Source organism: Gadus morhua, chromosome 12, assembly GCF_902167405.1.
Source record: "Gadus morhua chromosome 12, gadMor3.0, whole genome shotgun sequence".
NCBI lineage: Eukaryota > Metazoa > Chordata > Actinopteri > Gadiformes > Gadidae > Gadus > Gadus morhua.
This window is the reverse complement of record NC_044059.1, coordinates 3,196,881-3,212,784: the sequence shown is the minus strand read 5'-3', so window position 1 is coordinate 3,212,784 and position 15,904 is coordinate 3,196,881. Positions and strand designations below refer to the sequence as shown.

Below are 15,904 nucleotides of genomic sequence, written 5' to 3'. Positions count from 1 at the left end.
TTTGAGAATAGGTTATATTAGTCTGATCTAGTGTTTTATACATAAATTAAGATAAATCATAGATGAGATAGATGATCAAATTATCCAGTGTCAGCAGAATACAGAAAGCATAATTTGCCGCGATAACTATTATCACCCTAACGTTCTCGAAAGCAGTGCACCTAATATGGTGAGCACATCTTAACCAATGACTTGCGAGCGGTAATCGATTGGAACCCGGCCTGTCCCGTGGCCCTGCTCAGAGCTGCCAGGATGGCAGGTGATATGGTTGTCTGGTTGGTTGGTATGTGGCTGTCTATGGTCCCGTGACCTATGCTGAGTCTAAAAATAAAACCCAGAGGATGGTTTAACCCATATGTCCCATTACGTCAACTTCCATGAAACAACTCTCCATCAACTCTCACTCAGCAGGCAGACGGGAGCCTGGCACCATAACTGAGCTTTGTTGCTTCTTGGGTGACAGGAAAACTTGGAAACAATGTGTCCCTGAGACCCATTTCTAGGGCCCAGAATAGATACAACTGTCTGCAGCAACTTGTGAGGGTGCCTGATCTCACCCAAACAATACTGGCGTACAATTTCGCCTCTCTCCGGATATAATGCTGTTGCTACCTTGACTACCTTTAGGACAATCGTCCTATGCACGTTATAAACAGATAGTGCTTCTTCCTCGATTTGCTCTGCTCATCAATATTTCTGAAGGATATGGGTAACGGAATAAACAAGGTAGGCCAATTGGACAGGATATGGCCGATATGACACATCTGACCCTGAGATTTTAATGTTTTTCCTACAATTGATTCTGTGTGTTAACTATTGCAGATTGTGTTTTTTTTTTTTATATTGATCTGACTTATTTACATCTTCCACTGCTCAACTCCAGATCCTGCCAGGCCTTTATCTGGGGAACCTGAAAGGTAAACACACTCACCCACCTGGTGGGATTTCTGAATAGAAGTGATTTGTCATCGGGGCTGTACAATAGCATTTGTTTCAGTTCCTCTGCTGCAGGGGCATGTGGTGGGATGCTACGCTAGGCAGGGTTTCTATAGAGCGTCGTCAGGGAAGTTATGACCGTGAGAAACATGAGTAGAACTCATATTTTAATGTCATTAGGTTCGGATTGCCTGTTTGCCCTTCGCATGTCCGCTGAATATCGGGCCATATGAACCTGTATATTTGTGAACATTGTTTGTAGGGGGACGGAATGCCAGGGTGACATGGAGTTTTTGTATAAAAGGGAAGTCCCCCACCCCCCCTCTACTTTAGGGGTCATGAATTCCTTGTATTTTTAAAGAAGAACAAACTACCAAGTGATTGGGTGATTCTGTGTACCCCTGGGACTATTAAAATACTGTAGAAAACATTACTCCAAGCCATTTGTGTATGCGCTGTCAGAAGGCAGTGAGGCCTGTGTACTGGTGACATGCAGAAATACAGACCACAGGCCAGGCCATTCGATGGCTGTATCTTATTGCATGGCAGCACCCTATCTCCAGCTGCTGCACAAAACCAGCTCAAGTTTGACTAAACAGTATGCTATGTTAAGTCCTACATACAAGGATGGTTGCAGGCTTATGAGTTACATTTATATATTAGATGTAACAATCTTTTATTATTATTATTATTATAGGTATTTTAATGCATTATGTTATTGTTTAACATAATGCACCTATGTTATTGCAGTCAAATCTATTTCTGTTACATATTACCTATTTAATCATAATATCATTATTCATTTAATGCATTTATTTCACTTTATAGATATTTATTCACCACAGGTAAATTAAACAGTGCATACAAGCCACAGCCTCCTGCCATCTTGCAAAGCAAAGAGAAGCCTTGACCACACCTGTCCTTGGTAGAATACATTTAGCTTCCTTTAAGGAACCAAATTTGATTAGAAAATGTACTATTTATTGCTTTTGGGGCCAAGGTGTTAGTCCCTTCTAGAAACCCAGGTTTTCCGTTCTTTTCTTTCGGTTCAAAATTGAGAGCAAATCTATCTATACATCCATATTTGCCTGGGAGAGCAGTTCAGTAGCAACAGGTGTCATTGGTTAAGGATTAAACGAGGGCACGGTTTACATGAGTTCATTTGTGATGGGTTGAATAAAAAATGAAGCATTTTTAACATGAACAGTCATTTGAACTGTGCAGATTCTCAAGACAAGGATCTGTTAGCCAAGTTCAACATCACACACATCCTCTCCATCCACGACACAGCCAAACCCGTCCTCGAGGTGAGCTGCTAAGTCCATGTGTGTCTGTCTCAGTTCTGTCTGTCCATCCTGCCCATGTCTATCACTACTGGACAATGGTTAGCATGCTACGCCCCCTATAGGCCATGGGCTGGTATTCATTTAGTTATAGATAAAATATTGTAAGAAAAAACGGTATTTTGAGTTTTTTGCATGATTACTCTAGGTATGTCAACTGAAATGCGATTGAATGTAATGTATTGTAAAGTTCTCCCCTGACATAGATCTACACTGTTTGGTTGTTGTTGAGGAACAACCAAATGACCGATGTCTGGTCTCGTTCAGAAACAGTATCAACATACAAAGTCTAATTCAGTCTTCAATCAAATGAACATATACGCTCCTAAAGGTATTAGAGAAACACATCATATCATAATGTTTGTTCACTTTTTGCTTCAACAAAACAAACAGGTGAATGTCACATAATCGTAACAAAATTACACAAATTGGTAATAATTTGATCCTGAGCAGAAGAGTGGATAGTGGCAAATCTTCATATTTTCTTTGCCATGGGTCGTAGTTCTGAATTGCAATATCAAAAAGACTTAGAATTTACCTTAAGTGTTAATAATTGTCTAATTGATAATATACAGTGGTTTTATATGTGAAATTATAATTACCGAAAGAATTAATGAAATAAAGATTTCGATTCTAAATAATTTCCCTATCTATGTAGATACACATTTTATTGGATATTTGATTATCTAATATAATACAATTGTTAATGGATATGAGCCATACATCAGTGGCTAAATGGCTTATCTCTTTGTGGGTGGCTAATGGGGTTAAGCAGAGGATATTGTAAATTTTGGTTCATCTGGTCATATCCAACTACTAGTAGATGTTTTGATATAGTAGGTGGCCAATTTGTGGCTGATTTGAAAAGTACAAATTAATCTCATAGCGTGACGAAGTTAGAGAGGTCCTGAAGAGGAAAGTCAGTCGGGTGTTGATTTGCGGTCCCTCATTGCGAGAATAATATTTTCAAAGAATAATAGTCGAAAAGATCTCTCTCACTACAAAATAGTATTTTCCCAACCTAATATAGTGTAATGTCATCATTATGAATATAAAATAACCTCATCTGGTTAAGGAAACCCTCAGGTCAATATAAATGTCATTTATTTATACCTTTATTTCACAGAACAATGCCAAACACATATAGGCCTACTGCACCAGAAAAAAAATGCATGCTAATTTTCATCTCTCCTTCCTGGATGGGAGGTTTCAATACCACGCATGCACTCGCATACATTTTAATGAGACGGGGCTGCACCATATAAGTACGTTTCAATCGTTGTTTCGGGAATCACAAATAGATGGCCAAGTGATACAATGGCCACTTTCAAAACTTTCGACTATAACTTTTGAAAGTCTCCAGGCCCTCCATAAAGACCTGCCGATACTCCGACCCACTTTCTCCCTCAAACCATTCGTTGTTATTCTCACAACACAGAAGAACACTCATGAGAAACCCTAGTCCTCCTTGTACCTTTCCTCCAGTATCACTACCCAGACCGCTAAACCATTTTGTCCATTCATTCAAACCCTACTCGGTGCGTCCAGAGGAGACATCCCAGATCTAAGATGGAGGTTCAGGACATTATGCTGCCACGTCTCTGTTCTCGCAGATCGAAGCAATAACCTTAATCCCAACTCCAAGCCACTATTCTGTGAAAAATGAAAATAAATAGAAAACATTTTCATATTGATGACTCAGGTTTTTTTTTTTCTTATAACTGTCGACTAATGAGCAGATGGATGATTTGCATAGCCAACATCCCCATTTCTTGGAAGGTTTCACAGTGATTCGTCACCTGGGTCCCTCAATGTGTTACTATCAATGGTACAGCTTTTCTTAAAGTTCAATAGGTCTTCTCCCCTCTGTAAAGTCGATTCATCGATTGCGCAATCCATTCGGCTGTTACTTTTAATATATGATTCTCATAACAACTCTCAAAAGGCCACACATGCTGCCATTTGGTTTGGATTTCACAGAAAGACTCTGCTCATGTGACTTATTTGATCAGAGTATACACAAGACACACACATAACTGGAAACCTGTGATACCAATGACTGAGCATAACACAAAGTGGCTTTTTTTTTAGGACATGACAGAAAAATAGCTCTACATCTGAGTAGGAGGCCGCTATGGGTACAGGCATGTGTAACCCGCCCCCCCCAGCAGCACCCACATTTCCCTAGGGATTACGGGTGCAGTCATTGCGTGACCTGGTGGTTTCTGTCTGTTAGGGCCGGGTGAGCTGCATCTGCTGGCAGGTGCAGGATGAACCCTGGGTCACGACACGGGGTGGGGGGGGTGGGGGGGGGGGGGGGGGGGGGAGGGGCGCTAGGTGCTGTCCCTCAGGTAGTGTGGATAGTCCACCATGGGGAATTTGTTGTTGCAAACTGGTGGCTGTCACAAAGACATTCTCTGACTTTCACAAACTTTTTTTCTGATATCAATCCAGCATGCAGGGGGTTTGAGAAACACATTAGACTAATATTATGTTCTTATCAAACATTGTATTCCCCTGGCAGGATATGAAATACCGTTGTATATCTGCTTCAGATCACCCCAAGCAAAACTTGTGAGTAGCTAAATTGTCGATTGGTCAATCATAGTAACCTGAAACGTTTTCAATGATTTTATGTTATTCCTCCCACAATCATATTCAAAAGATAACCTGATGCTATTGTTTACTATGGGTGTCGTTTGTCTTTGAGGATGCCATACTTCAAGGACAGCATCGTCTTCATCCACGAGTCTCGACTGCAGGGAGGAGGCTGTCTAGTCCACTGGTGAGTCAGAAGCAGGGGCCATGATGAAGACCCTATGGCTGTTTATATTAGACACAGCTTCAACATGTATTTTTTTGGTCAAACAGTGACTCGAATTGAGATGTTTGTTTCTTTATATTTCCTATAAACAAAACAATGATCATTTGGGAATCAAACCAGTCGCCTGAATCCGGGTAAGACAGGCAAACGCCAATTTACAAATACCTCGGCGTATCCCTTTAACAGTACAGTAGAGCACATCCACGGATAGTAGCCTTCATTGATCCACTAAAGAAACCAGAGAAAGGAGGGAACACTTTGTGGTGACTAACTATGTCCTCCACTCCTCCAGTGTGGCGGGGGTGTCCCGCAGCGTCACCCTGGTGGTGGCGTACCTCATGACGGTGACGGGCCTGGGCTGGGTGGACTGCCTGGCTGCAGTCAGGGCTGCCAGGCCCTGCGCCAGACCAAACCTGGGCTTCCTGCGGCAGCTGGAGGAGTATGAAAATCTAGACCTGGCCCAGGTGAGTCCCATCCACCAGGGGATGTCGGTAAGATTCTACTGCAGACTCTACCGAGCCACCCGTTAGCTATCGAAATGCTCCTTGAGAATATCTTTGCTGATTTTAAGCGCACCAACCTCAGTTTGAACTCAACAGCTTCTGGTTCTTTTCTGACCATTCAGGGCATCTTTTCCCTGATTTGTTTGGGGAATCCATATTTCCTATCAATCACATTTGCGTTATCACGTCAATGGCGGGACAACTTGGAGAGGGAAGGAGCAGAGATGGAGGGTGCGTTATTTGAGGTTGTTCATTTTCAGAATGGCACTCTTCTGCTCTTTTCCGCTCTCCCTCAATCTTTACAACTCTCAAATTTTACCTTAGCCACTCTGAGAACCTAAAGGCAAAGCAGGTAAAGGGGTAAGGCATTGTCCCAGGGATGCCTCCAGGTCGATTGTAAACATTGGAGCTAGAACCCAGAACTTTTAAATGCATGACGTACCTATCAACCCCTCCTGATACTCGGGTCGATTTGAGTGTTGGTCTCTCTTCTAAGCTCAATGCATTGTATCTATTTTTCCGCTACAGTATAGGACATGGTGGACGGAGCAGTTTGGGAAGAACCCGTTCAACGACCACGAGGAAATCAAGGCTCTTTTGGACCGGAAATCCCAGGACAACAGTGACGCCATGGCAACCAGTATAGTGGCGCCTATGGCAACCAGTAGAACCTAGTGTTCATCAACTACCATCCAATGCAGTCATGCATGGATGTAGGAGGGGCCTGACCTTGCCAGTGTGTGTGTGTGTGTGTGTGTGTGTGTGTGTGTGTGTGTGTGTGTGTGTGTGTGTGTGTGTGTGTGTGTGTGTGTGTGTATGTGTGGGTGTGTATGTGTTTATAGATACATACAAAATGGTATTCAAATATTGTCTTGAAAAACAATAATTCTCTGACAAAACCGGTTTTCATTGTGTAATGGCGTGTTATTAATCATTCATTTATTTTGATATTTTGAGAATAGGCCAGAGAAGAGACTGTGGTTAGACAGCTCCTAACATCGAAACAACATGCTAGAGCAGTCAAGGTTAACATCAAGAATTGTTTTTCTTTGTAGATTGGAAAGCGAGATGTTATAGGTTATACACGGTTATATCACTTGTAGAATAATCAATTAATCGTGAAACATGAGTCATTTATTAAAGTGGACGTCTGTCCAATCGGCCTGCCGTGTGTGGTCGGCTACTATGTTCAGACACTATGCAATTCAACCGAGTGATCGATAGTTTCTCAATTCACGTGTAAATACTAGTGCCCACACATTTTACTTTACTTAGGCCTACTTCATTTCAAAGAAATGCATTTGCCTCAATCTTCGTTGAAAATGTTTTCCAAGTGTGCGGGTGTTATGTAGAATACGATCAATGATAGCCTACCAACTCTGACACAGGGTTTTCCCCCTGCAGCGTTACTGGAGGAGCGCAGCTCACAGGAGATAAGATTAAACATAAGGGCAGGTGCCTGAACAGCATCGTCGCAACCCCACTGCCCCCGCCCCTTGTAGCTCAAGAGTTCATTTAAGAGGGTTTGCCAAATCGACGGCTTTATAAGACTAATCGGTTTCAAAATGATCTGATCTGGTGTCGAATTTCGGAAGTTTTTTGGTAACTTATTTTTGTTGAAAGTAAAATCATTTATTGTGTTTGACAGTGTAGAGCATTAACATTGGAATTGATTGCTCGATTAAGAAATAAACAAAATAAATATAACAACAGAAAGGTTCTTCTGGGAACTTTACTGACGGACAGATGAACCTCGAAGCGGATTACACAGCGACGGGGAGCAGCGGGAACGGAAAACTACGTCAATGGCTCATAGATCAGGTGGACAGTGGGACGTATCCCGGTCTGATTTGGGAGAACGACGAGAAGAGCATCTTCAGGATACCATGGAAACACGCGGGGAAGCAGGACTATAACAGAGATGAGGACGCCGCGCTTTTCAAGGTAAGCAAGCGAGGGGCATCGGCAATGCAGCCAAATTATCGATCGGCAATGTTTGGCACGTATAGTTGACCGGCCCTCTCTTGATGTGTTTCTGCAGGCATGGGCACTGTTTAAGGGCAAGTTTCGGGAGGGTATCGACAAAGCGGACCCGCCGACCTGGAAGACGCGCTTACGTTGCGCGCTGAATAAAAGTAATGATTTCGAAGAGCTGGTGGACCGAAGCCAACTGGACATCTCGGACCCTTACAAAGTGTACCGTATCATCCCAGAGGGCGACAAGAGAAGTACGTTGCAGACAGAATGCACATTCGCAAATCGGGAAATATGGATGTCAGCATACAAGCACAGTTAAGGGGGCATATACATATTCATGTACTAATTATGTGGCATTTATTTCTTGCCAAGTAGACAGACTCACTATGAACACTAATCTGGTTCTATTGTTCTTAATGCACATACTGGGTGTGTGATGTGCCCTTTAAAACTGTGCTCATTTATTTATATATTTTTACTTATATGACTTCGAGAACACACTCAATCTCACTAGAAGAGCACCCAACCAAGAGACCGATTGTTAACTGAATAAAGCATGAGATGACCTTCTGTACGTTTGTGTAAGTTTTTCTTCTTATTCAGTTATACAAAAACTAATCTATGATTTATTTTTAGGACCCAGACAGGAGGACAGTCCTTTGAGTCCATTGAGCTATCCATCCTACCCTGCCCTTCACAGCCAGGTACTGCTCATATGTAGACTTGGCAGTGTGTGAGTGAGTGAGAGTGAGAGTTAGAGAGAGAGGGAGAGACAGAGAAATATTGAATGTGCTGAACGGCCACACTATGTGACAAAAAATATGTCTCATGCTCATACATCCCACTTTACATTTGTCTAACATCTTTCCCTCTCTGGCTCGCTCTTCAGATACCCCACTGCATGCCTAATCCAGAGAGTGGCTGGAGAGAATTCTACCCGGAGCAGGCCTTCCTTCCAGAGCTCCACATCCCACAATGTTCCTACCCCCCTCACCCATGGCAGGGCCCCCCCATAGAGAACGGTACAGCACAACCTAATTGTGAAACCACCACTCCTGCAGTCGTTTCAGTCATTAGGTGCAGTCCCAGCACTATGCTGGGTGTGTGTTTGTCACAGGGTGAGTGATTGAGTGAGTGAGCTACTGAGTTCGTTTCTCACTGAGTGAGTGCATAACGGAGCGCGTCATTTGAAATGAGAGTGGTGTATTTTTCATTGTTAGATAATGTGTGAGCACATGCTCTTGAAACTGCTGAATGCATTTGCTTTTTGGCTGAGCATCGGCACTTTGAGCTTCTGAGTGCTGGCTCATCTGACCACAGGCCTGGTGCACTGTAGTATATACTATATGCAACCTAGTGAACCCTGCTCGTTTCCCAGCAGCATACCAGATCAAGGGCTCCTTTTACTCGTACACGCATGCTGACGTACAGCCCTCCGCCTTCACCCTTGACCCCGGCATGAGACCAGCAGACCCTCTTTCTGGTAACAGCAGCCCATGTGGGCACGCACTCACACACACACACACATTCTAACTCCATGACCCAGTTTATTTAGAGCTCTAAGCTATTTATTTGTTTCTCCCTACGCCCAGACCTTCGCCTGCATGTGTCCGTGTTCTCCCGGGACGCTCTCGTGAGGGAGGTGACCATCTCCAACCCAAAGGGCTGTCATCTGATCCCCTGGGCCCTGGAGGAAAAGGCCTACGTTTCCCCAGGGGCCCCGGACCTGGTTCCCCTGCCCCCGGAGGGCCTGACGCTCCAGAGGATGGCGGGGGAGGAGGGTCCCCCAAGCTCTCTGGCCATGCAGGGCGTGAGGCTGTGGATGACCCCAGAAGGCCTCTACGCCCGGCGGCAGTGCCAGGAGAGTGTGTACTGGAAGGAGGGGGTATCCCCTTACAAGGACAAACTCAACGAGATGGAGAGAGAGGTCAACTGCAAAGTGCTTGACACCCAGGACTTCCTCACAGGTCAGGATGAGGGTCAAAGCAACTGCGTGCGCGTGATGATGGAACCGTTTCTAAATAGTGTGAACAGGGGAAAAGATGAAGGAGGGCCGACTAGTCACGTGACCTTTGCATCAGGCACCTCTCAAGCCTACACCCAACAGCACTACAGTTTTACATTTTGACAGCCTTTTGCATGTGCAATGTGACTTGGAGTTTCCAGTCATAGTAACCCAAAATGTCAATGCCACTTCATTGGAATTTCTGTCTTTTGTTTCACCCGAAAGCCTTACTACTTCAGCTCATTTAGCCAGATGTGGTTGTGAGATCATGTACAGCTGAACACTCATTGACAAAATGCCACTACCTGTTTTTCAGAAATCCAAAGTTATGGGCTCCATGGCCGGCCCATACCTCCTTTCCAGGCCTTGCTGTGTTTTGGGGACGAGTGTGTCGACACAGAGAGACCAAGAAGGAGCCTCACCGTGCAGGTACGATTTCTGGGCACGCACATGGGATGCATAGGGTTGACCTTATATACGCACTGAATGATCAGCAGTCTGATGCCAACACATTCACTCCTGCTTCCTTTCATCCTGCAGGTGGAACCCTTGTTTGCAAGGCAGCTGTTTTACTATGCCCAGCAAACCGGCGGACACTATTACCGTGGCTACGAGCACCACGGTGTCCCAGAACACATAAGCCCTTCTGAGGACTATCAGCGGGCAATCTCACACCACCATCACCACCACGGCAGTATGATGCAGGAGTGATCACGACCGATGTTGGATGCTTGGATGGATAAAGGAGCAGACACGTTTGGATGTCACTAACATGAAATCCCGATTGGTTGAGCTGCAAAATCGGTGAAACTGTTGGTAACAGCGAAATCAACAAACATGGACCAAACATCTTGGACTAAAAACAGTTATGTTAAATATGTATTATGTGCTATTGTTTTTTTTCTCAATGTGTATGAGACGTGATTTCAGGGTTGTATAGAGACAGATGTTATCTGGGCTGCACTGACTGGGAGTTATGAATGAAAATAGGCTCCGCCAAAACAAGACAGAATCTGAGGAACTGTCTGAGGCAGACTTTGTAAAACCACTTCACTATCAGTGTGACCACAGGTACCTTCTTTAAGGTTGAATTATTAACAGTATAAATAATGATGTATTTAAGAAGATTGAATACATATGGAAAACACTTAGACAAATTTAGACCAAAATTCAAAGTTTCTTTGAAACTTGGTCTGCCAATATTGGGATGCTTTGGGATGAAAGAAAACATCTGAACATGCATAAAAAACACTCATACATACGTAGGTAGGCATTCAGGAAGTGTGATTCGGCTGGTTAGTCAAACAGATATTATAACCAACTTGATGACATCAACACGGAAGGAAGAGGAAGAGGTTGGCCTCTCTTTCCGTTGTATGCCGAAGAGTGCCTTCTGCTAACGCTGTAGATAATATTTCCACTTCCACGGAAAAAGAAGAAAAAAAAGTTTTAAAAACTAAAGACTTTTCCGCTGTACAATTTGTCTGAAAGGATAAACAAGGGTGGAACTAGATTAAGTTCCACTAAAGTACTACCTGCTATCTTCACTGCAGATCTACCAGCTCACATTTGTATAGGTACACACCTCTGCACCTAAAAAATAGAATCCAAGTGTAATTGGATTCTATTTTATTAAAGGGTCAGATGTCTGGTTGGTATTGGGAGATATATTTATATATTTTATATGTATCTGGTAGCAAGTTGCAAAAACAAGTGTTTTGTACAGTAACAAAAATTGATCAATCACTTTGTTGTCAAGTTTGGCTTGCGATGAACTCTTCTATTAAATCTATTAAATGTAATATTTTTCCACATGCAGTGAAATCTTATTCCACACTTAAAATCAACTGAGTCTAGGCAAATAACTAGACTTGTAATTTTTTCCAGAATTGGAACATCTAAAAAAGAATAATAATACTTAGACGCAAAAGTCCCCTGCTCTGTTGTTTTACCGTAAACTGAGAAACAGTGGAGAAAAAATGACACAAAGTGGTTACTTTGAACCTCCTTTGTTGAATTAATCAGTGGGTGGACAGGAAGTTACCTTTAGATAGAGAATCAAAACAACTTGATTCTCCCCTCCTGAGAAAAAACCCACAGATACACAAGGTGCGTTTATGATTGCAGAGATTTGAGTTTAAAGAGACAGAATACCGTTACTATAGAGACCTTCTGCAACAATCTTAAGATCATGTACATACATTTGTGCGTTCGTTTTTTCTCTCACGTGGGACCTAAAGGTGTGGCACCATGTGCCCTTTGGTGTCTGAGTGTAGTGACCACAATTGTGATGCTAGATTTGCTTTGACACTCACTACCTTATTCTTTCTGGGTTACAATGCGTGTACAGTTTATGTGGCTGATGGTGTCTAACCGTCTCTCTAACGGGCTTCAGGCTTTCCCGTACACTTGCACGCCCACAAAACGTTCTCCGGCCTGCGAGACAAACGCTCAGGTTTTCCATAGATGAATAGTGTGCTTGTACGTATGACGCCTAACCACACCCCTGTGGCTAAATAACTGCAACTCCTAAGGCGTTCAAAAAAGAGACGTCTTATTTCGCTTTGAATTGTTCATGTTGATGGACGAGCAGATCATGGTGGCCATTTGAGATGGAAAAGAGAAATGAGAATTACAAACAGTTTGGACCCTTGTAACCAGATAATGCCGAGATCCAACCTAAACAGAGTGCTGAGGAAAAGCCTAGAGTGAAAATGGCCAAAATATTCTAGGGTCGATGTTAATTTGGTTTTCGTTTCCTTGCAAAATGAAAGTTAGGGAAATGAGTGGTCTTCCAAATAATTTGCATTCATGGCTTCATCTTTCGGAATAACAAGAGGCAGATTTGTTAAAGTGACTTGATTTCGATTTATTCTGAGTACATCGATACATTGCAGAGATTATAGTGAGCATCGTTGCCCGTAAGCACATCAGTGGAGCAGAGCAAGTTGAGACATGTTCTGGTGGTTCTATCTCTTGATGGGCTGAACAGAGGAGGGCTGGAAGCAAGTGAGCTGTAGCTGCATGCCACTCTTGAACGTGTTGAGGAGCTCCTCCTGTGACCTAGAGAGAGAGAGAGAGAGAGAGAGAGAGAGAGAGAGAGAGAGAGAGAGAGAGAGAGAGAGAGAGAGAGAGAGAGAGAGAGAGAGAGAGAGAGAGAGAGAGAGAGAGAGAGAGAGAGAGAGAGAGAGAGAGAGAGAGAGAGAGAGAGAGAGAGAGAGAGAGAGAGAGAGAGAGAGAGAGAGAGAGAGAGAGAGAGAGAGAGAGAGAGAGAGAGAGAGAGAGAGAGAGAGAGAGAGAGAGAGAGAACTTAATTTGAGAAGTGAACTCTATAGCAGCATTTCACAGTTTGACTAGCAATGCAAATACACTTTTAATCAGTCAAACAGAATCATGTTTCTGTTAACCATAAGGAGGCGTTATGCACAAAAGGAGAAGATACTTAATTATTATTTTTTTTTAATGTGTTTGCACTTGTGTGCATGATGTAGTGGATGGGTAAGCGAAACTCACTTCTTGTCGGCTCCGCTGTGGAGCTGAGGAAGAGGCTCCAACGCCTGCCTGAAGTTTGCACTACAAAGTCACACAAAGAGTTATGCTGTTAAAGCTCCCACAAAATGAAAAGTTTGCTCTCTTGGCCCGAATCGGTTTACATCGAGTTGAATCACTTCCATATCATTATTTAGACCAACAAGAATAAAAAAATATTCAATGTACGTATCTTTCAGTAGGAAATATTTGCAGACAAAAATGTGCAAGTGCTTACGTAGTATTAAGAGGTTCTGACACATTTTTGTTTGCCCAATGATATGACTATTGTCAACTATGCTGCAGACCTCCATGTGTGTTTACACTAACTGCTAAGCGCTGCTGCGGCTAAACTCTATGCTAACCAACGCGACAGACCCTCCCCCTTTAAGAAAAGCCATGTCCTGCCTCAACCCCATTTTCTGTTCTCAATAAAGTCGCTCGGAAAAATGCCATCCGACTTCCGTGAATGGGGCCTTTTATGCAGACTGCCCACCAAACAGACAAATGGGGAAGAACTTGTGCGAGCCGTAAACCTTGGGTCCATGACATACACATGCTCCCGCATAACACAGAGAGCATGCAGGCGTACACGCAGAAGCCACACATGCACGCTCGCCCGCGCACACCAACGAGTCACATTTACATTACTTGGTGGTGGCTTACGAACAGGAAGTGAAAGCAATCTGGTTCAGAGTGTGTGTGTGTGTGTGTGTGTGTGTGTGTGTATGTGTGTGTGTGTGTGTGTGTGTGTGTACTGTGTGTCGGCTAGGACCTGTGAAAACGGTTCATGTCCTAGACTCCTAAATGATGGTGTTTGCTAGTGTGTGTGACTGTGTGCGCGTGTGACAGGGCTCCTGGTATTTATGTTTGACCGTGTGCGTGTGCAGGTGTGAACATGTGCTTACTTGCTGTCGGCGGTCAGGTAGCAGGCCACCGCGTCTCTCAGTGCCCACAGCTCCAGACGGGCCTGATGGAGACGGAGGGGAAAGGCCTGATAAATATAGATTCACTGGTACTTCCAGAAGCTATAGGTAAAGCCCCTGCAAGTGCTGTAGGGTTACTCAGAGGTTATAGGTTATCGCTCACTAATGCGTAGTTTCTGAGGGACAGAGAAAGAGACAGAGAGGTGTGTGTGTGTGTGCGCGCGCGCGCGTGCGCGTGTGCGTGAGACATTCATACCTGCATGGCTCCGTTTTTGCTGAAAGAGGGCACACAGTGCATCAGACGACACATCTCTTCGGCGACCGCTTCAACTATTTTGGATAGAATCCTTGGCACCAGCTCCTTGGAAATAGTGAAGACCTGTGTGAATGTGTTTGAGGGAGGGAGTGAAAGACAGAGGCGAGTAAGAGACAGTAACAGAGAGGGAGGGATCAAAGGCGAATGAGGTTTCACATTTGAGATGGAGGGCAAAGGTATAGCCCAATGTTTAAAACACAAAAGAGACAGACAAAAGCCACCCATGTGTGAACATATTATGCAAAATAAACTGACGCGTTGTAATGAAACACACTATTGATATCCGCTGATTATGACGACACTATCGTCTGTCTAAAAAAAACTACAAATAATCCAAAGACGAAACCGGATTAAGTGAAGCGTTTGGCTGCTGACGTGAAGTCTGGCTGTAATCAGCAGCCCAAGTACTGCAGAGTGTTAGAGATCTGGTCATTCTGTGGTAGGCGGGGCTGGTACCTCAGCGTGCACGGTGATGATGCTGACCAGCGCTTCCTTCAGGTAGTTTCTCACACCTAAGACAGAAGAAACACGCATGCTGAGTCCCAGAGCTGGAGACAGACAGAGATAATGTCCCTGGAGCCCGTTGGTTTGTGGACACTACTGGCGGACCCTTTTGAGCCAAATACTGAACACTCATGGTTCATGGTCTCCAGTGTCATACTTATAGAAAGATAGATAGAAACACACACATATAGGTTTGTTTTCTTTGGCCGTTGTAAATCTATTGAAGGTAAACAGTGTGGAATTGTAGCTATTCAACTGACTAACTCAACTCAATTGAAAGTATCACATCCTAAAATTGTGGTTTATCCACCTGTACTGTTCCTCTTTTGTTAAATGCAATAATAAAAAATGCACACACGCAGGCTGAATTGGTGGAACACACATGGACATACACAGACACACACAAAACAGGGACGTGCATCTCTAATTTCCACAATACAGGTTCAAAACAAAGCAGAGGAAGGTCAGGAGTGTCCTACGGTATGGTGTACGTGGGGAGGTGGTGACTCAGTGCAACCTTGGCTTAAGCCTTACAGTAACACATAAAATAAGTCCATCTTGAGATATGACAACAGGTAGGAACCACAACAGAGCCCAGGGCCCAGAAGTTCCCCACCTACTAGAGTCACGGAGCACACTTTAGATGAAAGTCTACACTCAGAGGAGCTCAGATCTAGGGGAACAGGACGTTTCATTTCCTATCGCGGGGCTCTGTAAGCGAGGGCCTATAAGCACGTGATCGTGGAACAAAAAGTCAGCCGATGGTAGTAAACTGCATGGGAGCATTTCGTAATGGTTTCAAATAAACGGCGTGACAGACCTTCCTCTCTAGAAACACACTCAACCAAAGCCTTGCTGAAAGATTCTTTAACTCGTGCAAATGAGTTTAAAATATGTCCGTAATGAAACAGGAAAGGCATGACTCCGCCCCTTCAAGTTGTTGTTTACGGCACAGGCTGTGCCGTCTTCTGTTACAGTGGGGCTGCTGGATCAGAGACACCCCGCTGCTTATACTTTTACAGGATCCCTTATGAATTTTTTT

The 15,904-nt window shown here is 43.8% G+C and overlaps 3 protein-coding genes across 4 annotated transcripts in view; 2 read left to right on the top strand and 1 right to left on the bottom strand.

Moving 5' to 3' along the window:
• The first annotated feature begins 140 nt into the window (after positions 1 to 140).
• LOC115556305 (dual specificity protein phosphatase 22-B) lies at positions 141 to 6,769 on the top strand. Its single transcript, XM_030373493.1, has 7 exons — positions 141 to 726; positions 884 to 917; positions 2,161 to 2,243; positions 4,804 to 4,853; positions 4,990 to 5,064; positions 5,396 to 5,567; positions 6,135 to 6,769. Exons 1-7 carry the CDS (start codon positions 706 to 708, stop codon positions 6,279 to 6,281), a joined length of 582 nt encoding a protein of 193 aa, XP_030229353.1. The 5' UTR covers positions 141 to 705; the 3' UTR covers positions 6,282 to 6,769.
• A 260-nt stretch (positions 6,770 to 7,029) lies between these two features.
• Positions 7,030 to 11,402, top strand: irf4b (interferon regulatory factor 4b). Of its 2 annotated transcripts, none has more exons than XM_030373491.1 (8): positions 7,030 to 7,550; positions 7,648 to 7,834; positions 8,220 to 8,287; positions 8,473 to 8,605; positions 8,965 to 9,066; positions 9,176 to 9,550; positions 9,905 to 10,017; positions 10,129 to 11,402. In XM_030373491.1, exons 1-8 carry the CDS (start codon positions 7,353 to 7,355, stop codon positions 10,297 to 10,299), a joined length of 1,347 nt encoding a protein of 448 aa, XP_030229351.1. In that variant the 5' UTR covers positions 7,030 to 7,352; the 3' UTR covers positions 10,300 to 11,402. The 2 variants fall into 2 exon arrangements, with proteins under 2 accessions (XP_030229351.1, XP_030229350.1); XM_030373490.1 differs by having other exon boundaries at positions 8,962 to 9,066.
• A 1,036-nt stretch (positions 11,403 to 12,438) lies between these two features.
• The window catches only part of exoc2 (exocyst complex component 2), a 39,036-nt gene continuing 35,570 nt past the window's right edge, over positions 12,439 to 15,904 (bottom strand). The window contains 5 exon segments of the mRNA XM_030373488.1: positions 12,439 to 12,651; positions 13,102 to 13,161; positions 14,025 to 14,086; positions 14,299 to 14,421; positions 14,815 to 14,870. Coding sequence (XP_030229348.1) covers positions 12,558 to 12,651; positions 13,102 to 13,161; positions 14,025 to 14,086; positions 14,299 to 14,421; positions 14,815 to 14,870 — 395 coding nt within the window. The 3' untranslated portion in view covers positions 12,439 to 12,557.